This window comes from Trachypithecus francoisi, unplaced genomic scaffold (assembly GCF_009764315.1).
Source record: "Trachypithecus francoisi isolate TF-2019V2 unplaced genomic scaffold, Tfra_2.0 Contig00227, whole genome shotgun sequence".
In the NCBI taxonomy this organism is placed as follows: Eukaryota; Metazoa; Chordata; class Mammalia; order Primates; family Cercopithecidae; genus Trachypithecus; species Trachypithecus francoisi.
Genome location: NW_022680515.1, coordinates 237,786 through 262,577, shown reverse-complemented (window position 1 = coordinate 262,577; position 24,792 = coordinate 237,786). Strand labels below are relative to the sequence as shown.

Here is a 24,792-nt window from a genome sequence, read left to right as displayed (position 1 = left end):
ACATCAAAAAGCCATTTCTCAGATAGCTTCCTTCCACATTTTATCCTGGGATATTGGCTTCTTCACCATTGACCTCAATGAGCTCCCAAATGTACATTTTCAGATTCTACAATAACAATGTTTCCAACTGCTGAATGAAAGGAAAGGTTTAATTCCTGGAGATGAATGCACACATCAAAAATTGTTTTCTTGGATACCTTCCTTCTAGTTTTTATTCTGGGATATTCACTTTTTCCCCAGGCCTCAATGAGATCCCAAATATCCATTTGCAGAATGAACAAAAACAGTGTTTACAAACTGCTGAGTGCAAAGAAAGTTTTAATTCAGTGAGATGAATGCACACGTCACAAAGCAGTTTCTCAGAAAGTTGCTATCTAGTTTTTATCTGAAGATACTTCTCTTTTCACCGTAGGTCTCAATGTGCTTTCTAAATGCCCCTTCATGTATTCTAGGAAAACAGTGTTTCCAAACTGCTGAATGAAAAGAAAGGTTTAACTCTGCAAGATAAATGCACACATCACAAAGTGATTGCTCAGATAGCTTCCTTCTAGTTGTTATCCTTTCATATTCGCTTTTTTGCTATTGGTTTCAATGAGCTCATTAATGTCCATTTGCAGAGGGGACAAAAACAGTGTTTTGAAACTACTGATCAAAAGAAGGTTTTTCTCTGTGACATGAATGCAAACATCACAAAGCAGTTTCTCAATAAACTTCTATCTATTTTTTATCTGAAGATATTATCTATTTCACCATAGGACTCAATGCGCTTTCAAATATCCCTATGCAAATTGTACCAAAACAGCATTTCCAAATTGCTGAATGAAAAGAAAGGTTTACCTCTTGAGATAAATTAACACATCACAAAAATGGAAAAAAACAGTGTTTCAAAACTGCTGAATTGAAAGGTAGGTTTAACTCAATGAGATGAATGCACCTATCAGAAAACAGTTTCTCAGAAAGCTTCTTTCTAGTTTTTATATGATGATATTTCCTTTTTCACTATAGCACTCAATGTGCTTCCAAATATCCCTTGGCATATTCTAGAAAAAGTGTTTCCTAAATGCTGAATGAAAAGAAAGTTGTAACACTGCAAGACGAATGCACACATCACAAAGTGACTTATCAGATACCTTCTTTCTGGATGCTTTCCTGGCATGTTCCCTTTTTTTGCCACTGTCTTCAATAAGCTCCCAAATGTCCATTTTGTGAATGAAAAAAAAAACAGTGTTTCCAAACTATGGAATTGATAGAAAGGCTTAACTCTGTGAGATAAATGCAAATAGCAAAAATAAACTTCTCAGAGTTTCTTTCTACTTTTTATATGAAGAGATTTTCTATTTCACCATAGGACTCAATCCGCTTTCAAATATTTCCTCTCAGATTATACCAAAACAGTGTTACCAAATGAATGAACAAAAACAGTGCTTTCAAACTGCTGAATCCAAAGAAAGATTTAACTCTGTGAGATAAATGCACATATCACAAAGCAGGTTGTCAGAAACTTCTTTCCAGTTTAATCTGAACATATTTCCTTTACACCATAGGCCTCAGTGTGCTCCCAAATATCCCTTTGCGGATTCTACAAAAACAGTGTTTCCAAACTGCTGAATGAAAACAAAGGTTTAACTCTGTGAAATGAATGCATAGGTCACAAAGCAGTTTCTCTGATAACTTCCTTCTACTTTTTATCCTGGGATATCCACTTTTTCAGCACTGGTGTCAATGAGCTCCCAAATGTCTGTCCACAGAATGGACAAATACAATGTTTCCAAGCTGCTGAATCAACAGAATTGTTTATCTCTGTGAGATAAATGCAAACATCACAAAACAGTTTTTCAGAAAGCTTCTGTCTAGTTTTAATCTGAAGATATTTCCTTTTTCACCAAGGCCTTAATTCCCTCCCAAATATCCCTTCACTAATTATACAAAAGCAGTGTTTCCAACTTACTGATTGAAAAGAAAGGTTTAAGTCAGGGAGATGAATGCACATATCACAAAGAAATTTCTAACATACCTTCTGTTGAGAACAACACTGTCAGGGAGACCATAACCCAGCAATGCTAGATGAATTGATGACACACACACAGAAATATAGAGGAGTGAAGATAGAAATCAGGGGTCTCACAGCCTTCAGAGCTGAGAGCCCTGAACAGAGATTTATCGAAGTATTTATTAACAGCAAGCCAATCATTAACATTGTTTGTATAGAGAGTAAATTAACTAAAAGTATCCCTTGCGAGAAACGAATGGATGGGTGAATTAAAGTAATAGGTTGGGCTAGTTAACTGCAGAAGGAGCATGTCTTTAAGTCACAGATCACTCATCCTATTGTTTGTGGCTTAAGAATGCCTTTAAGCAGTTTTCCACCTTGGGCAGGCCAGGTGTTCCTTGCCCTCATTCTGGTAAACCCACAACCTTCCAGCCTGGGCGTAATGGTCATCATGAACATGTCACAGTGCTGCAGAGATTTTGTTTATGGAGGGTTTTGGGGCCAGTTTATGGACAGATTTTGGGTTTGCTCCCAACATGTCCTCCTTCTTTGATTTGCAAATTGGTAAAAGCAAGGGAAGCTTTGTCATGGTGAGCTACTTCTCACAGGAGTTAGGATCCACATCTACAAACTATACAAAGACAAACAACACAGATTAAAAGCACAATCATCATTGAAATTAAAGACGTTCCAAGTGTTTGTTTATTTATTTATTTATTTATTTATTTATTTATTATACTTTAAGTTCTAGGGTACATGTGCATGACGTTTATATCATGTATAACTCCCCAATGCAATTCCTCCCTCCTCCCCCCTCCCCATGATAGGCCCCAGTGTGTGATGTTCCCCTTCCCGAGTCCAAGTGATCTCATTGTTCAGTTCCCACCTATGAGTGAGAACATGCGGTATTTGGTTTTCTCTTCTTGTGATAGTTTGCTAAGAATGATGGTTTCCAGCTGCATCCATGTCCCTACAAAGGACGCAAACTCATCCTTTTTGATGGCTGCATAGTATTCCATGGTGTATATGTGCCACATTTTCTTAATCCAGTCTGTCACAGATGGACATTTGGGTTGATTCCAGGTCTTTGCTACTGTGAATAGTGCCGCAATAAACATACGTGTGCATGTGTCTTTGTAGTAGAGTAATTTATAATCCTTTGGGTATATACCGAGTAGTGGGATGGCTGGGTCATATGGTACATCTAGTTCTAGATCCTTGAGGAATCGCCATACTGTTTTCCATAATGGTTGAACTAGTTTACAATCCCACCAACAGTGTAAAAGTGTTTCTATTTCTCCACATCCCCTCCAACACCTATTGTTTCCTGACTTCTTAATGATTGCCATTCTAACTGGTGTGAGATGGTATCTCATTGTGGTTTTGATTTGCATTTCTCTGATGGCGAGTGATGATGAGCATTTTTTCATGTGTCTGTTGGCTGTATGGATGTCTTCTTTTGAGAAATGTCTGCTCATATCCTTTCCCCACTTTTTGATAGGGTTGTTTGTTTTTTTCTTGTATATTTGTTTGAGTTCTTTGTAGATTCTGGATATTAGCCCTTTGTCAGATGAGTAGGTTGCAAAAATGTTCTCCCATTCTGTAGGTTGCCTGTTCACTCTGATGGTAGTTTCTTTGGCTGTGCAAAAGCTCTTTAGTTTAATTAGATCCCATTTGCCAATTTTTGCTTTTGCTGCCGTTGCTTTTGGTGTTTTAGACATGAAGTCCTTGCCCAGGCCTTTGTCCTGAATGGTACTACCTAGATTTTCTTCTAGGGTTTTTATGGTATTAGGTCTAACATTTAAGTCTCTAATCCATCTTGAATTAATTTTTGTATAAGGGGTAAGGAAAGGATCCAGTTTCAGCTTTCTACTTATGGCTAGCCAATTTTCCCAGCACCATTTATTAAATAGGGAATCCTTTCCCCATTTCTTTTTTTTTTTTTTTTTTTTGAGACGGAGTCTCGCTCTTGCCCGGGCTGGAGTGCAGTGGCCGGATCTCAGCTCACTGCAAGCTCTGCCTCCCGGGTTTACGCCATTCTCCTCCCTCAGCCTCCGGAGTAGCTGGGACTACAGGCGCCCGCCACATCGCCCGGCTAGTTTTTTTGTATTTTTTAGTAGAGACGGGGTTTCACCATGTTAGCCAGGATGGTCTCGATCTCCTGACCTCGTGATCCGCCCGTCTTGGCCTCCCAAAGTGCTGGGATTACAGGCTTGAGCCACCGCGCCCGGCCCCTTTCCCCATTTCTTGTTTCTCTCAGGTTTGTCAAAGATTAGATGGCTGTAGATGTGTGGTATTATTTCTGAGGACTCTGTTCTGTTCCATTGGTCTATATCTCTGTTGTGGTACCAGTACCATGCTGTTTTGGTTACTGTAGCCTTGTAGTATAGTTTGAAGTCAGGTAGCGTGACGCCTCCAGCTTTGTCCTTTTGACCTAGGATTGTCTTGGCAATGCGGGCTCTTTTTGGTTCCATATGAACTTTAAAGCCGTTTTTTCCAATTCTGTGAAGAAAGTCATTGGTAGCTTGATGGGGATGGCATTGAATCTATAAATAACTTTGGGCAGTATGGCCATTTTCACGATATTGATTCTTCCTATCCATGAGCATGGTATGTTCTTCCATTTGTTTGTGTCCTCTTTGATTTCACTGAGCAGTGGTTTGTAGTTCTCCTTGAAGAGGTCCTTTACATCCCTTGTAAGCTGGATTCCTAGGTATTTTATTCTCTTTGAAGCAATTGTGAATGGAAGTTCATTCCTGATTTGGCTCTCTGCTTGTCTGTTACTGGTGTATAAGAATGCTTGTGATTTTTGCACATTAATTTTGTATCCTGAGACTTTGCTGAAGTTGCTTATCAGCTTAAGGAGATTTTGGGCTGAGACAATGGGGTTTTCTAAATATACAATCATGTCATCTGCAAACAGGGACAATTTGACCTCTTCTTTTCCTAACTGGATACCCTTGATTTCTTTCTCTTGCCTGATTGCCCTAGCCAGAACTTCCAAGACTATGTTGAATAGGAGTGGTGAGAGAGGGCATCCCTGTCTTGTGCCAGTTTTCACAGGGAATTTTTCCAGTTTTTGCCCATTCAGTATGATATTAGCTGTGGGTTTGTCGTAAATTGCTCTTATTATTTTGAGGTACGTTCCATCAATACCGAATTTATTCAGCGTTTTTTGCATGAAGGGCTGTTGAATTTTGTCAAAAGCCTTTTCTGCATCTATTGAGATAATCATGTGGTTCTTGTCTTTGGTTCTGTTTATATGCTGGATTACGTTTATTGATTTGCGAATGTTGAACCAGCCTTGCATCCCAGGGATGAAGCCCACTTGATCATGGTGGATAAGCTTTTTGATGTGCTGCTGAATCCGGTTTGCCAGTATTTTATTGAGGATTTTTGCATCGATGTTCATCAGGGATATTGGTCTAAAATTCTCTTTTTTTGTTGTGTCTCTGCCAGGCTTTGGTATCAGGATGATGTTGGCCTCATAAAAAGAGTTAGGGAGGATTCCCTCTTTTTCTATTGATTGAAATAGTTTCAGAAGGAATGGTACCAGCTCCTCCTTGTACCTCTGGTAGAATTCAGCTGTGAATCCATCTGGTCCTGGACTTTCTTTGGTGGGTAGGTTATTAATTGTTGCCTCAATTTCAGAGCCTGCTATTGGTCTATTCAGGGATGCAACTTCTTCCTGGTTTAGTCTTGGGAGAGTGTAAGTGTCCAGGAAATTATCCATTTCTTCTAGATTTTCTAGTTGATTTGTGTAGAGGCATTTATAGTATTCTCTGATGGTAGTTTGTATTTCTGTGAGGTCCATGGTGATATCCCCTTTATCATTTTTTATTGCGACTATTTGATTCCTCTCTCTTTTCTTCTTTATTAGTCTTGCTAGCGGTCTGTCAATTTTGTTGATCTTTTCAAAAAACCAACTCCTGGATTCATTGATTTTTTGGAGGGTTTTTGTGTCTCTATCTCCTTCAGTTCTTCTCTGATCTTAGTTATTTCTTGCCTTCTGCTAGCTTTTGAATGTGTTTGCTCTTGCCTCTCTAGTTCTTTTAATTGTGATGTTAGAGTGTCAATTTTAGATCTCTCCTGCTTTCTCTTGTGGGCATTTAGTGCTATAAATTTCCCTCTACACACTGCTTTAAATGTGTCCCAGAGATTCTGGTATGTTGTGTCTTTGTTCTCATTGGTTTCAAAGAACATCTTTATTTCTGCTTTCATTTCGTTATGTACCCAGTAGTCATTCAGGAGCAGGTTGTTCAGTTTCCATGTAGTTGAGCGGTTTGGATTGAGTTTCTTAGTCCTGAGTTCTAGTTTGATTGCACTGTGGTCTGAGAGACAGTTTGTTATAATTTCTGTTCTTTTACATTTGCTGAGGAGTGCTTTACTTCCAATTATGTGGTCAATTTTGGAATAAGTGCGATGTGGTGCTGAGAAGAATGTATATTCTGTTGATTTGGGGTGGAGAGTTCTATAGATGTCTATTAGGTCCGCTTGGTGCAGAGATGAGTTCAATTCCTGGATATCCTTGTTAACTTTCTATCTCGTTGATCTGTCTAATGTTGACAGTGGAGTGTTGAAGTCTCCCATTATTATTGTATGGGAGTCTAAGTCTCTTTGTAGGTCTCTAAGGACTTGCTTTATGAATCTGGGTGCTCCTGTATTGGGTGCATATATATTTAGGAGAGTTAGCTCTTCCTGTTGAACTGATCCCTTTACCATTATGTAATGGCCTTCTTTGTCTCTTTTGATCTTTGATGGTTTAAAGTCTGTTTTATCAGAGACTAGGATTGCAACCCTTGCTTTTTTTTGTTCTCCATTTGCTTGGTAGATCTTCCTCCATCCCTTTATTTTGAGCCTATGTATGTCTCTGCATGTGAGATGGGTCTCCTGAATACAGCAGACTGATGGGTCTTGACTCTTTATCCAGTTTGCCAGTCTGTGTCTTTTAATTGGAGCATTTAGTCCATTGACATTTAAGGTTAATATTGTTATGTGTGAACTTGATCCTGTCATTATGATATTAACTGGTTATTTTGCTCGTTAGTTGATGCAGTTTCTTCCTAGCCTCGATGTTCTTTACATTTTGGCATGTTTTTGCAATGGCTGGTACCGGTTGTTCCTTTCCATGTTTAGGGCTTCCTTCAGGGTCTCTTGTAAGGCAGGCCTGGTGGTGACAAAATCTCTAAGCATTTGCTTATCTGTAAAGGATTTTATTTCTCCTTCACTGATGAAGCTTAGTTTGGCTGGATATGAAATTCTGGGGTGAAAATTCTTTTCTTTAAGAACGTTGAATATTGGCCCCCTCTCTCTTCTGGCTTGTAGAGTTTCTGACGAGAGGTCTGCTGTTATTCTGATGGGCTTCCCTTTGTGGGTAACCCGACTTTTCTCTCTGGCTGCCCTTAAGATTTTTTCCTTCATTTCAACTTTGGTGAATCTGGCAATTATGTGTCTTGGAGTTGCTCTTCTCCTGGAGTATCTTTGTGGCATTCTCTGTATTTCCTGAATTTGAATGTTGGCCTGCCCTACTAGGTTGGGGAAGTTCTCATGGATGATATCCTGAAGAGTGTTTTCCAACTTGGTTCCATTTTCCCCATCACTTTCAGGCACCCCAATCAGACATAGATTTGGTCTTTTTACATAATCCCATACTTCTTGCAGGCTTTGTTCATTTCTTTTTCTTCTTTTTTCTTTTGGTTTCTCTTCTCGCTTCATTTCATTCATTTGATCCTCAATCGCTGATACTCTTTCTTCCAGTTGATCGAGTTGATTACTGAAGCTTGTGCATTTGTCACGTATTTCTCGTGTCATGGTTTTCATCTCTGTCATTTCATTTATGATCTTCTCTGCATTAATTAGTCTAGCTGTCAATTCTTCCACTTTTTTTTCAAGATTTTTAGTTTCTTTGCGCTGGGTACGTAATTCCTCCTTTAGCTCTGAGAAGTTTGATGGACTGAAGCCTTCTTCTCTCATCTCGTCAAAGTCATTCTCTGACCAACTTTGATCCGTTGCTGGCGATGGGCTGCTCTCCTGTGCAGGGGAGATGCGCTCTTATTTTTTGAATTTCCAGCTTTTCTGCCCTGCTTCTTCCCCATCTTTGTGGTTTTATCTGTCTCTGGTCTTTGATGATGGTGACGTACTGATGGGGTTTTGGTATCGGTGTCCTTCCTGTTTGATAGTTTTCCGTCTGACAGTCAGAAGGACTGTCTGTTGGTCTGTTGGAGATTGCTTGACGTCCACTCCAGACCCTGTTTTCCTGGGTGTCAGCAGCAGAGGTTGCAGAATATAGAATATTGCTGAACAGCGAGTGTACCTGTCTGATTCTTTCTTTGGAAGTTTCCTCTCAGAGGTGACTCCACCCTGTGAGGTGTGGGGTGTCAGACTGCCCCTAGTGGGGGATGTCTCCCAGCTAGGCTACTCAGGGGTCAGGGACCCACCTGAGCAGGCAGTCTGTCCGTTCTCAGATCTCAACCTCCGCATTAGGAGATCCACGGCTCTCCCCAAAGCTATCAGACAGAGTCATTCGCGTCTGCAACGGCCCCGCTCTTTCCCCTATTGGACTGCAGCTGTGCGCTGTCCGCAGAGGTAAAGTCTACAGAGACAGGCCGGCTTCCTTGAGCTGCTGTGAGCTCCACCCAGTTCGAGCTTCCCAGCGGCTTTGTTTACCTACTTAAGCCTCAGCAATGGCGGGCGCCCCTCCCCCAGCCTCGCTGCTGCCTTGCGGATAGATCGCCGCAGACGGCTGTGTTAGCAGTGAGGGAGGCTCCTTGGGCGTGGGACCCTCCCGGCCAGGTATGGGATATATTCTCCTGGTGTGCCTGTTTCCTTAAAGTGCAGTATTGGGGTGGGAGTTACCCGATTTTCCAGGTGTTGTGTGTCTCAGTTCCCCTGGCTAGGAAAAGGGATTCCCTTCTCCCTTGCGCTTCCAGGTGAGGCGATGCCTCGCCCTGCTTCAGCTCACGCTGGTCAGGCTGCAGCAGCTGACCAGCACCAATTGTCCGGCACTCCCTAGAGAGATGACCCCAGTACCTCAGTTGAAAATGCAGAAATCACCGGTCTTCTGTGTCGCTCACGCTGGGAGTTGGAGACTGGAGCTGTTCCTATTCGACCATCTTGCTCCGCCCCCCCAAGTGTTTTACAAATCCATTTTCATGTGTTACTAGCTACTAATTTGCTGCTCTTTCAAGCACTCCAATTCCTGGCATTAAGGTCAGGTGTGCCTGGGATACCTTAAATATTTGTTCTTTAATTTTGCAATATCCAAAGACAAGTTATTCTTTCCCAAATTTTGATCTTATTAAGAGCTATTAATAGTTTCCATAAATCCTTGAGTTTAGCTCCTAGAGTGGGCCTTATCATTTGAGGTTGAGGTGCCACTATATTGCCATGGTTTCAGATAATAGGAACATTTTCAAATAACTGTGTGGAATGAACCATGTATGAAGAATCATCAATCACATGAATAGGCATATCAAAAGCAGTCAATTAGCTCAATTACAGCTACAAGCTCCACTTTTTGAGCTGAAGTACAGGGCATCGGGAAAACTTCACCTTTTGAGCCAAAATAAGAAGCTTTACCATTATTAGACCCATCTTTAAAAACATTCTCTGCACCTTCAATTGGTTAAAATTTAGTTATTTTGGGGAGAATCCAACTACCTAATTTCAAAAAATGAAACAACTTTGTTTTAGGAAAATCATTATTGAGAATACCCACAAAGTCAGCTAAATGGGTTTGCCAAGTAAGACTATTTATACAAGCTTGCTGTATTAGTGCCTTCGTGAGAGGTACAATAATTTTTCCAGGATCATATCCATGTAATTTAACATTCCGAGTTATCCCAATCCCTATCATAGTAGCGATTTGATCTAAATAAGGTGTTAGAGCCCACGAATTAGTATATGGAAGAAAAAGTCACTCTACTAAGTCCTGGTCTTGGATGATAACACCAGTACGTGAAGGCTGTGTTGAAAAAAAATAGCAAATCTAGGATCTTCTCTGGATCTATTGTATTTACTTGAGCCTTATGAACTTGCTTTTCAATCAGCTGTAACTCGATCTCAGCCTTCTTTGTTAATTGCCAAAGACCAGTATGACTAGGATTTCCTCTAAGGGTAGAAAACAGTTAATCATGGCATAGGTAGGATTGCCTCAAGAAAGTCGTATCCAATTAATGTCCCCCAGTAATTTTTGAAAGTCATTTAATGTTTTTAATTGATTCCTAAGCATGGTTACTTTCTGTGGCACAATGGTAGTGTCATTTACTAAAGTCCTGAAGTAAGAGTAAGGAGTAGTAGTCTGAATTTTGTCAGAAGCTGTAATTAAACCAGTATGAGAAATTGAATTTTGCAAGATCATAACATTGGAGTAATGTTTCTTGAGTGGGGGCAGCACAAATTATGTCATACATGAATAGCACTGTGAAAATCTTTTTATGAGTAGGTTCAATTGCTTGCCCCATATATGTCTGGCAAATTGTGGAACTCTTTGACATGTCCTGTGGCAACACTTTCCAATGATAATGCTTAGCACATTGCAGGTGGTTTACTGCAGGAATCGTAAATGCAAACCTTTCACAGTCTTCCTCAGCTAGAGGGATAGTAAAGAAACGGTCTTTTAAATCTATGTCTATTAATGGCCAATTTTTTGAAATTATAGCAGGAGAAGGCAATCCTGGCTGTAGTGCTCCCATAAGTTGTATAACTGAATTGATTGCTCTTAAGTCAGTTAATATTCTACATTTACTTGATTTTTTCTTAATTACAAAAACTGCAGAATTCCAAGGGGAAAATATTGGAGCTAGGTGCCCATTTTCTAATTGTTCAATAACTAATTTTTTTAAAGCCTCCAGTTTCTCTTTACTTAGCAGCCATTGTTCTATCCAAATTGGCTTATCTGTTAAGCATTTTAAAGGTATAGGTTCTGGAGGCTTATCAATGACTGCCATCAAAAATGATATCCTAAACTTTGGAGGGAATTTTGTCTTTCTGCTTGAAGCAATTCTTTCAAAACTTGCATTTTTTTCTAGTCCCATAACAGGGACATGCCCCTTTTTATGCATTGTATGTTGACTTTGAGAGCTATATAATTATTGTGGAATGAGAATTTGGGCTCAGCATTGTTTTAATAGATCTCTTCCCCATGAATTTATAGGTACAGAAGTTATAATTGTTTGAATAGTCTCAGATTGTCCAGCAGGCCCTTAACAATGCAAAATATAACCACTTTGATATATTTCAGGGGCTTTGCCAACTCCAATTGTGTTAAATTGAGTGGGTTGAATTGACCACGTGAATGGCATGTGCTGTAGAGAAATGATTGAAATGTCTGCTCCTATATCTACCAAACCTTTAAATTTCTTTTCTTGAATTTTTATTTCACAGGTAGGAAGTTTATCAGTAATTTGACTTAATAAATGAGCTGCTTTGCCTTGTTTATTTGTACTTCCAAATCCTCCTGTTCATTTAGTTTCAGTTTTTCCTATTCCTACATATGACGCAATCAGGAGCTGTGCTATGCACTCTCCTGGCTCTGCTTTCCAGGGAACAGCAGTAGATATAACAACTCGAAATTCCCCACTGTACTGTGAATCAATGACACCTCTATGTATTAGTACCACTTTTAAACTTAAACTGGGCCTTCTTAAAAGTGATCTCCTATTACCCCTGCTGGCAAGGGTCCACAGTCTCCTGTTGGGACCTTTTGTGGGGGTTCCCCAGTCAGAAGGCTCACAGCTTTTGTACAGCATAAATCCACTGCAGCACTACCAGCTGTGGTGGGAGACAGACAATGTAGAAACGTGAGGATATGGCCTGAGCTGGAAATGCCCCAGTTTAAAATGGGGACTGGGACGGGCACCTCAAGGTGTTTCCCCAAACCAGGTTCCCTTCTTTATTAAACTTACAGTGACACTGATTAGCCCAATGATTTCCTTTTTACATTTTGGACATGTTTCAGGATCAGCAGTTTTCCTTTTTCGCCTATCTGGCAGCCTGACTCACCGATTTTTTCTACATTCATTTTAATATGACCATGATTCTCACAGTTTAGACAAGCTCCAGGAAACCGAGTATTTCCTTTATCCACTATTTAAGCAGATTACCTCCGATACCATCACAGGCCTTGATATAATCAACTAAATGTGTTTTCCCTCTGATAGGTCAGAGAGCAGCCAGGCAATCAGGATTAGCATTGTCAAAAACTAATAACTGCAACACTACAACCTGAGCAGCTGAATCTGCAATTATCTTTCTAAGAGACTTCTGTAACAGGGCTATAAAATCAACGTATGATTCTTTGGGTCCCTGTTTTATAGCACTAAAGGAATGGTATTGTTCCCCACCTGAGGTGATTTTTCCAAAGCTCTAATTCTCATTCCTCTAAGCTGTTCTATGGCATCATCCTGCACGACCAGTTGTGTATCTAAACCAACTCAGTTGCCAACCACCACAAGTTGGTCTGCAGTTACATGAATTTGAGGTTGGGCCTGGGCATTGTGAGCAGCCTGAATGGAATCATCATGTGCCCACCAAGTTTTAAATTGTAAGAACTGAGCAAGAGTTAGACAAACTCAAGTAAGAGTGTACCAGTCAGTAGGAATCATCTGACTGGAAACAGCAACATTCTTTAACAGTCCTAATACAAAAGGAGAAACTGGTCCTTACTGATTTACAGCTTGTTTAAATTTTTTAGGTAATTTAAAAGGAAAAGGCTCAAATGTAGCTGTAATATTTCTGTGTTGATCTCGGGGTTATATTCTGAGCAGGAACTGCCAAGCCTCTAAATCACCTTCTTGTCTAGCTTTCTGAAATCGTGCCAGAATAGAACTAAGAGAGGTCGCAAGAGGTGCTGCTGAAACAGTCACTGGGCAACTACGTTCACCCAGTGTCCTCCAGAAAAGGAAGATGTGGAAGGTCCTTTTCTTCAAAATAATAATGAGGGTGCAGAAGGGTAGGGATGAACCTCTCCCTCCTTTATCACTTTAGATTTAGCTGGTAAACAAACCTGCTCTGTAATCTCTTCTGTTACTTAACTATACTCTCCTTCCTCCTCATTGTCAGCGTGAAAAAGTTTAAAGGTGAAATGAACCAGACCCCAAACTTGTCCCATTGTTACCCTGATGATTCTGAGCTACCCTTCTTACTCACCATGGGGATTCCTTTAAGAGTACTTCAGCTAGTTTTCTGTTCCAATCATCGCTCCCTTCAACCTGGATTCGAGCCCCATGTTAGGCACCACTTGCTGAGAACAGCTCTGTCAGGGAGACCCTAACCTAGTGTTTCTAGAGGAATTAAAGACATACACACAGAAATATAGAAGTGTGAAGTGGGAAATCAGGGGTCTCACAGCCTTCAGAGCTGAGAGCCCTGAACAGAGATTTATGCACGCATTTATTAATAGCAAGCCAGATATTAACATTGTTTCTATAGAGAGTAAATTAGCTACAAGTATCCCCTATGGGAAACCAATTGATAGGCCAAATGAAAGGAGTAAGTTGCGCTGGTCAAATGCAGGAGGAGTATGTCCTTAACACAGAGATCACTCATGTTATTGTTTGTGGCTTAAGAATGCCTTTAAGCGGTTTTATGTCCTGGGCAGGCCAGGTGTTCTTTGTAATCAGTCCAGTAAACCCACAGCCTTCCATCATGGTAATCATGAACCTGTCACCGTGCTGCAGAGACTTTGTTTATGGCCAGTTTTGGGGCCACTTTATGACTAGATATTGTGGGATCTGCTCCCAATAACTTCCTTCTAGTTTTTATTCTGGGATATTTGCTTTTTCACCATTGGCCACAATGAGCTCCCAAATGTCCATTCACAGAATGGACAAAAATTGTTTCCAAACTGCTGAATCCAAAGAAAAGTTTAACTCTGTGAGATGAATGCATGCATCACAAAGCAGTTTCTCAGAAAGATTATTTCTAGTTTTTATCTGAAAATATTTCCTCTTTCACCATAGGCCTCAATGTCCTACAAAATATCCTTTCACAGATTCTAACAAAACAGTGTTTCTAAACTGCAGAATGAAAAGAAAGCTTAAACTCTGTGAGGTGGATGAACAGATCATGAAACAGTTTCTCAGAAAGCATCCTTCTAGTTTTGATCCTGGGATACTCGCATTTTTGCCTTTGGCCTCCATAAGCTCTCAAATGTCCATTCACAGAATGGACGAAAACAGTGTTTCCAAACTGCTGATTTGAAAGAAAGGTTTAACACTGTGAGATGAATGCACACATCACAATGCAGTTTCTCAGAAAGTTTCTTTCTATTTTTAATCTGAAGATATTTCCTTTTTCACCAAAGGCATCAAAGCACTACAAATTATACCATCACAGATTCTACCAAAACAGGGTTTCCAAACTACTGAATGAAAAGAAAAAATTAACTCTGTGAGATAAATACACACATCACAAAGCAGTTTCCCAGATAGCTTCCTTCTATTTTTATCCTGGGATATTCACATTTTTTGCCATTGGCCTCAATGAAATTCCTAATGTCCTTTCACATAATTGACAAAAACAGTTTTTCCAAACTGCTGAATAAAAGGAAAGGTTTACATCTGCTAGATGAATGTACACATCACAAAGCAGTTTCTCAGAAAGATTCTTTAGGGTTTTCATTGGAAGATGTTTCTTTTTTCACCATAGGCCTCAATTCACTCCCAAATATTCCTTTGCAGATTCTACAAAAACAGTGTTTCCAAACTGCTGAATGAAAAGAAAGGTTTAAGTCTATGAGGTACATACACACATCACAAAACGGTTTCTCAGCTAGTTTCCTTCTGGTTTTTATCATGGAATATTTTGACATTGGCCTCAAAGAGTTCCCTAATGTCCATAGCAGAATGCAAAAAAACAGTGTTTCCTAGCTGCTGATGCAGAGAGGTTTAACTCTGCAAGATAAATGCATACATCACAAAACGGTTTCTCATATAGCTTCTTTCTAGTTTTATCCTGGAATATTCACTTTTTCAATGTTGGCCTCAATGAGCTAGCAAATATCCATTCACAGAATGGAGAAAAACAGTGTTTCCAACTGCCTAATCCAAGGAAAGGTTACACTCTGTGAGATGATTGCATACTTCACAAAGCAGTTTCTCAGAAAACTTCTTTCTTCTTTTAATCTGAGGACATTTCGTTTTTCACCATAGGCCTCAATGTGCTCCCAAATATCCCTTTGCAGATTCTACAAAAACAGTGTTTACAAACAGCTAAAATTTAAAAAAGATGCAACTCTGCCAGATGAATGCACACATCACAAAGTGGTCTCACAGGTAGCTTCCTTCTTGTTTTTATCCTGGGATATTTGCTTTTATTCCATTGGCCTCAGTGAGCTCCCAAATGTCCATTCACAGAATAGAAAAAGCACAGTGTTTCCAAACTGCTGAATCAAAAGAAAAGTTTACCTCTGTGAGATGAATGCACACATCACAAAGCAATTTCTCACAAAACTTCGTTCTGGTTTTTATCTGAAGATATTTAATTTTTCACCATAGTCTTAAATGTGCTCCCAAATATTCCTTCACAGGGTCTACAATAACAGCATTTCCAAACTGCTGAATGAAAAGAAAGTCTTCACTATGTGACATGAATACACTCATCACAAATTGGTTTCTCAGATAGCTATCTTCTGGTTTTTATCCTGGGATATTCGCCTTTCTGCTGTTGACCTCAATGAAGTCTCAAATGTGCGTTTGAAGAATGGACCAGAAAAAGTGGTTTTTGCAAACCACTGAATTAAAAGAAACTTTTAAATCAATGAGATAAATGCACACCTCACAAAGCAGTTTCTCAGAAAAATTCTTCCTGGTTTTTATTTGAAGATAATACATTTTACACCATAGACCTCAATGTGCTCCCAAATATCCCTTTGCAGATTCTACAAAAACAGTGTTTCCAAACTGCTGAATCAAAAGCACGGTTTAAGTCTGTGAGACGAATGCACACATCACTAAGCAGTTTCTCAGAAAGCTACTTTGTACTTTTTATCTGAAGAGATTTCCTTTTTCACCATGGGACTCAATGTGCTTTCAAATATTCTTTCACAGATTCTACCAAAACACAGTTTCCAAACTGCTGAATGAAGAGAAAGTTTTAACTATGCAAGATGAATGCACATATCATAAAGCAGTTTCTCCAGAAGCTTCTTTCCAGGTTTTATCTGAATATATTTCCTTTTTCACCCTATTCCTCAATGTGCTCCCAAGTATTTCTTTGCAGATTTTGAAAAACGAGAGTTTTCAAACTGCTGAAAGAAAAGAAAGGTTGAACTCTGTGAGATGAATGTACACATCACAAAGCAGTTTCTCAGATAACTTTCTTCTAGCTTTTATCCTGGGAGATTCCCTTTTCACCATTTGCCTCAATGAGCTCCCAAATGTCCATTCAAAGAATGGACAAAATCGATGTTTCCAAACTGCTGAATCCAAAGACATGTTTAACTCTGTGAGATGAATGCACATATCACAAAGCAGTCTCCCAGAAAGCTTCTTTCTAATTTTTGTATGAAGATATTTCCTTTTTCACCATAGGCCTCAATGTGCTCCCAAATATCCCTTCTCAGATTCTACAAAAAGAGCATTTCCAAGCTACTGAATGAAAAGGCTTGTTTAACTCTGGGAGATGAATGCACACATCACAAAAGAGTTGTCCAGATAGCTTCCTTCTAGATCTTATCACGGGATATTCATTTTTTCACCATTGGCCTCAATGAGCTCCAAAATGTCCATTCACAGAATGGATAAAAAACAGTATTTCTGAAGTTAATCCAAAGAAAGTTTTAACTCTGTGGCATGAATGCACACATCACAAAGTGGTTTTACAGATAGCTTCCTTCTACTTTTTACGTGGGATCATCACTTTTTCATCATTGGCCTCAATGCACTCCCAAATGTCCATTCACAGAATGGACAAAAACAGTGTTTTCAAACTCCTGGATACAAAGGAAGGTTTATATGTGTGAGATGAATGCACCCATCACAAAGTAATTTCTCAGAAAGCTTCTTTCTACTTTATCTTAAGATATTTTCTTTTCTGTCATAGCCATAATGCACTCCCAAATATCACTTTGCAGATTCTTCAAAAACAGTGTTTCCAAACTGCTGAATGAAAAGAAAGGTGAGGTGAATGCAAACATCAAAAATCTGTTTCTCAGAAAATTTATTTCTAGTTTATATCTTAAGTTATTTTGTTTTTTCATGATAGACCTCAATGTGCTCCCAAATATCCCTTCACAGATTCTACAAAAAGTGTGTTTCTTAGCTGCTGATTGAAAAGAAAGTTTTAGCTCTATGAGATGATTGCATGCATCACAAAGTGGTTTCTCAGATAGCTTTCTTCTAGTGTTTATCCTACGATATTCACTTTTTTGCCCATAGCGTCCATGCACTCCCAAATATCCCTTCACAAATTCTACAAAGACAGTGCTTCCAAACTGCTAAATGAAAAGAAAGGATTAACTGTGCGAGTTGAAGGCAAACATCACAAAGCAATTTCTCAGAAGGCTTCTTTCTAGTTTTTATGAGAAGATATTTTCTTTTTCAACACAGAACTCAAAGCACTCCTAAATATCACTTTGCTGATTCTAAAAACATAGTGTTTTCAAATTGCTGAATGAAAAGAAAGGTTAACTCTGTGAGATGAATGCATGCATCACAAAGTGATTTCTCAGCTTCTTTTCATTCAGCAGTTTGGAAACACTTTTTGTGGAATCAGTGAAGTGATATTTGTGAGTGCATTGGGAGTTAAATCTTTCTTTTGATTCAGCAGTTTGGAAACTCAGTATTTGTTCATTCTGCAAATGGACGTTCAGGGGCTCCTTAAAGCCAAAGCCAAAAAAGTGAATATCGCAAGATAAAAGCTAGAAGGAAGCTATCTGAGACTCTGCTTTGTGATATGTGCATTCATTTTGCAAAGTGAAACCTTTCTTTTGATTCAGCAGTTTGGAAACTCTATTTCTGTACCTTATTCGAATGGGCATTCTGGAGTGTAGAGAAGCCTATGGTGAAAAAGAAAATATCCCCTGATAAAAATGAGAACGAAGCTTTCTGAGAAACTTGTTTGTGATGTGCACATTCACCTCACATAGGTAAAACTTAAATTGTATTAAACAGTTTTGAAGAACATGCAAAGGGATGTAGGGAGCACATTGATGACTATGATGAAAAAGAAAATATATTCAGATAAAAAACAGAAAGAAGCGTTCTGAGAAACTGCTTTGTGATGTGTGCATTCATCTCAAAGAGTTAAACATTTCTTTTGAATCAGTGGTTTGAAAACTCTGTTTTTGTCCATTTGCTCATGAGTCACCGGTTTGGAAACACTGTTTTTATCCATTAAGTGAATGGATATTTGGGAGCTCATTGAGGCCAAAGGTGAAAAACCTTATATCACAAGATAAAAACTTGAAGGAAGATAGCTGAGAAACTGCTGTGTGATGTGTGCATTCATCTCACAGAGTGAAACATTTCTTTTCATGCAGAAGTTTTGAAACACTGGTTTTGTAGAATCTGAGAAAGGACATTTTGTTTGCACATTGAGGTCTATCAGGAAAAATGAAATATCTTCATTTAAAAACTACAAAGAAGCTTTCTGAGAAACTGCTTTGTGATTTGTGTGTGCATTCATCTCACAGGGTTAAATCTTTCTTTCATTTCAGCAGTTTGGAAACACTGTTTTTGTCCATTCTGCGAATGGACATTTGGGAGCTCAGTGGGTCTAATGGCAAAAAAGCAAATATCCCAGGATAAAACTTAGAAAGAAACTGTCTGAGAAACTGCTTTGTGATGTGCACATTCAATGCTCAGAGTTAAACCTTTCTTTTCATTCAGCAGTTTGGAAACACTGTTTTAGTAGAATCTGTGAAAGGATAATTAGGGGTGCATTGAGGCCTTAGGTGAATTGGCAGTTCATAAGGGCTATGGAGAAAAAATGAATATCGTAGGATAAAAACTAGAAGGAAACTATCAGAGAAACTGCTTTGTGATGTTGACATTTGTCTGACAGAGTTAAACCTTTCTTTGGAATCGGCCGTTTGGAAACACTGTTTCTGTCCATTGTGCAAATGAACAACTGGGAGCTCATTGAGGTTGATGGTGAAAAATGGAATACACCAGGATAAAAAGTATAAGAAAAGTACCTGAGAAACTGCCTTGTGAAGTGTGCATTCATCTCCTTGAAGTAAAATTTATTTATGTTCAACAGTTTGGAAATTATGTTTTTGTAGAAGCTGTGAAGGGACGTTTTGGAGCACATTGAGGCCTATGGTGAAAAAGAAAATATCTTCAGATAAAATCTAGAAAGTAGCTTTCTGAGAAACTGCTTTCTGATGTGTGCATTCATCTTATGGAGTTAAACCTTTCTTTGGATTCAGCAGTTTGGAAATACTGTTTATGTCCATTCTGCAAATGGACATTTGGGAGCTCATTTAGGTCAGTGGCAAAAAGCCCAAAATATCAGGAGAAAAACTAGAAGGAAACTATAGGAGAGTATGCTTTATGACATGCCCATTCATCTTGCAGAGTTAAAATTTTCCTTTCATTTAGCAGCTTGGAAACAAGTTTTTGTAGAATCTGCAAAAGGTTATTTGGGAGTGTATTGAGGCCTAAGGAGAATTGGCAACTCATTTAGGCCAATTCCAAAAAAGGGAGTACTCTAGTATGCAAACTGGAAAGAAGCTATCTGAGAAACCACTTTGTGATGTGTGCATTCATCTCACAGAGTTAGACATTTCTTCTCATTCAACAGTTTAGAATAACTGTTTTCATAAAATCTGTGAAGGGATAGTTGGGATTGATTTGAGGCCTATCATGAAAAAAGGAAATATCTTCAGATAAAAACAGAAAGAACCTTTTTGAGAAACTGTTTTGTGATGTGTGCATTCTCCTCACAGAGTTAAAACTTTATTTGGATTCAACAGCTTGGAAATACTGTTTTTGTCCATTCTGCAAACGGACATTTCGGAGCTCATTGAGGCCAAAGGCAAAAAAGTGAATATCCCAAGATAAAAACTAGAAGGAAGCTATCTGAGAAATCGCTCTGTGATGTGTACATTCATCTTGCAGAGTTAAAACTTTTTTTCATTCAGCAGTTTGGAAACACTTTTTTTTCTAGAATCTGCAAAGGGATATTTTGTAGTGCATTGAGGCCTATGGTGGATAAGGAAATATCTTCAGATAAAAACTAGAAAGAAGCTTTCAAGAAACTGTTCTGTGATGTGTGCATTCACCTCACAGAGTTAAACCTTCTGTAGATTCAGCAGTTTGGAAACACTGTTTTTGTTCATTCTATGAAAGGACATTCGTGAGGTCATAGAGGCCAGTTGTGAAAAAGCTAGTAACTCATCATAAAAACTAGAAGGGACTATCTGACAAACCGCTTTGTGATGTGTGCATTCATCTTGCAGAGTTAAACCTTACTTTTCATTCACCAGTTGGGAAACACTGTTTTTGTAGAATCTGCAAAGGAATATTTGGGAGCACATTGAGGCCTAAGGTGAAAAAGAATATATCTTCAGATAAAAACTAGAAAGAAACTTTCTGAGAAATTGCTTTGTAATGTGTGCATTCATCTCACAGAGTTAAACCTTTCTTTGGAATCAGCAGCTTGGAAACACTTTTTTGGCCATTCTGCTAATGGGAGTTTAGGAGTTTATTGAAGGCAATGGCAAAAAAGTCAATATCCCAGGATAAAAACTAGGAGGAAGCCATGTGAGAAACTTCTTTGTGGGTGTGTTCATTCATCTCACAGAGTTAAAACTTTCGTTTCATTTAGCAGTTTGGGAAAACTGTTTTGGCAGAATATGCAAAGGGATCATTGAAAGGGCATTGTGTCCTGAGATGGAAAAGTTAATATCTTCAGATAATAAGTAGAAAAAACTTTCTGAGAAACTGCTTTGTGATGTTTGCATCCAACTCAGAGAGTTAAAGCTTTCTTTCAATTCAGCAGTTTGGAAACACTCTTTATGAAAAATTACTTTGTAATGTGCATATTCATCTCACAGATTTAAACTTTCCTTACAATCAGCAGTTTGGAAACACTGTTTTTCTCCATTCTGCAAATGCATATTTGGGAGCTCATTGATGCCAATAGCAAAAAAAAGCAATTATCCCAGAATAAAAACTAAAAGGAAACTATCTGAGAACACCTTTGTGATGTGTGCATTCATCTCGCAGAGTTAAACCTTTCTTTTCATTCTGCAGTTTGGAAACAGTGTACTGTAGAATCTCCAAAGGGATATTTGGGGGCATATTGAGGCCTATGGTGAAAAAGGAAATATATTCATATAAATGCCAGAAAGAATCTTTCTAAGAAACTGCTTTGTTATATGGGCATTCACCTCACAGAGAAAAACATTTCTTTGGATTCAGCAGTATGAAAACACTGTTTTTGTCCATTCTGTGAATGAATATTTGGGAGCTCTTTGAGGCCAAAGGCAAAAAAGCAATATCCCAGGATAAAACATAGTAGGAATCTATCTGAGAATCCGTTTTGTGATGTATGTATTCATCTTGTAGAGTTAAACCTTTCTTTTCTTTTCTTTTTTTTTTGAAGCAGCAGTTTTATTGAGTCTGTGTCACATTAATACATTAACTTCATGGACACAGTTTCAAAGACCCGGGTCATTCTGACACAGTATGCTGGAGGCAGCTAGGCCAGCTTGAGGCACTGCATGTTGAAGCTGTCCCCCTCCTTGCCGGCGACAGCCTCCAGCAGGGCCTGTTTCTTCTGCATGCTCCGTGAGGACTCCAGCTCATACATGGTGGTAAGGTTGAAGAGCACACTCTCATGCAGGTAGTGCCTGTGGTCCTACTGGACCATGGCCTCCAGCTGCCGCAGGGAGTCCTTGAGCTTGCCCAGGTAGAGCAGACACATGGCAGCGTTGTTGTTGGCCACTGCGTTTGTTGGATCCATCCTTAAGATCTCTGTGAAGAACCTGTGGGCTTCTGCAAAGTTAATCTGCCGGAGGTGAAGGAATGCTCTGTTCATTAAGACCATGATTTTACCCTGTAGTCCATCTAATTTCTGTGTTACTTTCTCAACATCTTGAAAATACTTTTCAGCTGTTTTTATGTCTCCAATCTGCAGGGAAATCTGGCCGATACCACCCAGCAGCTGGGGCTCTTGCTCTGGGTAATACTTGATAACCGAATGGTATGCCCCCACAGCAAGCACATAATCCTTCATCAGGAGCAGACAGTTTGCCATAGAGTACATCACCCAGCTCAGACGTGACCTCCACAGCCGGACAGAGGCTTGTCTGCCCTCCTGAGTCATGCCGCTCATGGCCCCATCTTCTGTGAAGCCTTGCTCCAAATTGGCCAGGATCTTGCTGCAGACGGTCTTCACCCTGTGCAGTCTATCCAGCGACTCCTGTGGGTTCCCCAGGTACTGCTGAAGCTCCGCGTGCAAGATGCGCATCGAGAAGGGAACCATGGAGCCCCTGCGCCCAGGGTACACGTGTGGGTAGTACTCGTAATAAAGATCTGGCTGATCAAGATTTCCAAAGGGTTCAAATTCCATCTCAGCATTCTGGAAAAGGCCCAACTTCACTAGTAGTGCCAGCCTCACAAACCAGAGCTGCAGTGAATCTGTCGTGTGGCTGGTGGGCAGCCCGCTCTTGCCGTAGCCCTGGCCATGGGCTGTGAGGAGACGTCCGCACAGGTCCACTGCTGCCCTCCAGTTTCTGCAGCTGATTAGCTGTTTCAATCCAACAAAAGATTGTTTCACTGAGTCGGCATTGACGACTTGTCTCTTTGCTGCAGCTTTTTCACCCGGAAAGCGAAGCATCAAGTCTTTAACTGCATCTCCCTGGATGTTGTCGAACCTGAGGCCCGGCATGGTAAGGTTCTCCTTGTCCACAAACACGGCGCCATGCTGCTGGGCGGCCACGGCCTGCAGGACTCCACGTGTGGCCTTGCCAGGGAGCCAGGCGTCGTTCCTCCGGTCCATCTCGCTCATGCTCAGGGCGGTGGCGAAGGGGTCGTCACTCCCCGCAAACACTGCTTGGATGTGCACGAACGGCTCTGGGGATGCCGGGGGCACAGCTGCCTGGGGCCCTCGCACGGCCACGGGTTCAGGGCGCCCCTCGGTCCCAGGCACAGACAGGGGAGTCGGGCTGGTGGGAGCTGGGGAGCCCGTGCCGGGGTTGCTGATGGAAACGAAGGTGGAGGTCGTGAAGGAGTCGAAGAAGTCCGAGGCCAAGAAGTGGCTGGCGGCCGTGTCTCCGAAGAAAGTGCTGAGGCTGGGGCTGGGCTGCATCACCTGGGGTGGCGTCCTGGCCGGGGCCTTGCTGGCGCCGCCAAAGCTGGGCGACTTCACCATCTGCGGCTCGAAGCCGTCCCTGGGGGCCACGGGCGCGCGCTGGCTGAAGATGGTGCACACCAGGACCGGCTCCGCCACGGGAGGCTCCTGCTCCGGGCGCGCGGTGGCGCTGCCGGGCGCCTCGCGGGCCGCATCCTGCCTCGGGGCCCCTCCGCTACTGGGGGCCGCATCCTCGGGTGCACAGTTACTGTCGACCTCGCCAGTGGGACTCAGGGTGCCCGCGGGTTCCGGGCCTGGGTCACCTTCCCCTCCGGGCTCAGCTTCTTCCCGTGCTCGGCCCAGGTCGCCCACGTCGCCCTCGCTGTTGTTGGGGGAGTCGGAGATGAGGACTCTCTCCATCATGTGCTTGTTCAGCTTGTCCGCGAGAGGACTCGAGCCTTCCGACGCAGTCTCATTCTCTTCGGATCCAAACTCATCTCCACCAAGATCGATGGTTTCCTCGTGGAAGAGCGACCCCTGCTCCTCCAGGGGCGCGAGCTGGGGGGTGTGCGGGGCCTCCGGGGCTGGGGTCTCCTTGCCGCTGCCAGCGTCCTCCATGCTCCTGATCGTGACAGGCTACCCACACAGGGTCTTCTGCCAATACTCTTTTCTCTGTGCTGGTCACCTCTCAGCTCCTCTTGCAAGGTTGCTGCGGCCGTGACCAGGGTCCGGGAAGAAGGTCAACCTTTCTTTTCATTCAGCAGTTTGGAAACACTGTTTTTGTGTGAACTGTGAAGGGATATTTGGGAGTGCATTGAGGTCTATGGTGAAAAAGGAAATATCTTAAGATAATAACTAGAAAGAAGCTTTCTGAGAAACTGTTTTGAGATGTGTTCATTCATCTCATGGAGTTAAACCTTTCTTCGTATTCAGCAGTTTGGAAACACTGTTTTTGCCCTTTCTGTGAATGGACATTTGGTAGCTCGTTAAGGCTAAAGGGGAAAAAGCGAATATCCCAGGATAAAAACTTGAAGGAAGCTATCTGAGAAACTGTTCTTGACGTGAGCATTCACTTTGTGGAGTGAAACCTTTCTTTTTCATTCAGTTGTTTGGAAACAGTGTTTTTTCCAGAATCTGCAAAGGGATATTTCAGAGCACATTGAAGCCTATGGTGAAAAAGGAAATAAATTCAGATAAATAATAGAAAGCTTTCTGGTAAACTCCTCTGTGATATGTGCATTCATCTCACAGAGTTAAACTTTTCTTTTCATTGAGCAGTTTGGAAACACTTTTTTTTAGAATCTGCATAGGGGTATTTGGGTGCAAATTGGGGTCAAAGGCAAAGAAGTGAATATCCCAGGATAAAATGTAGAAGGAAGCTGTCACAGAAATTGCTTTGTGGTGTGTGCATTCATCTCACAGAATTAAACTTTTCTTTTAATTAAGCAGTTAGGAAACACTGTTTTTGTAAAATCTGCAAAGGGATATTTGAGAGCATATTGAGGTCTTTGGTGAAAAAGGAAATATCTTCATATAAAAACTAGAAAAAAGCTTTCTGGGAA

The 24,792-nt window shown here is 40.7% G+C and overlaps 1 protein-coding gene across 1 annotated transcript; it reads right to left on the bottom strand.

Annotated features, from left to right (window-relative positions):
• Window positions 1-21,539: 21,539 nt before the first annotated feature.
• LOC117080120 (trafficking protein particle complex subunit 12-like) lies at window positions 21,540-23,848 on the bottom strand. The gene is given in 1 exon segment (XM_033204760.1): window positions 21,540-23,848. A coding segment is annotated over 1 exon segment (2,211 nt). The 3' UTR covers window positions 21,540-21,637.
• Window positions 23,849-24,792: the final 944 nt, after the last annotated feature.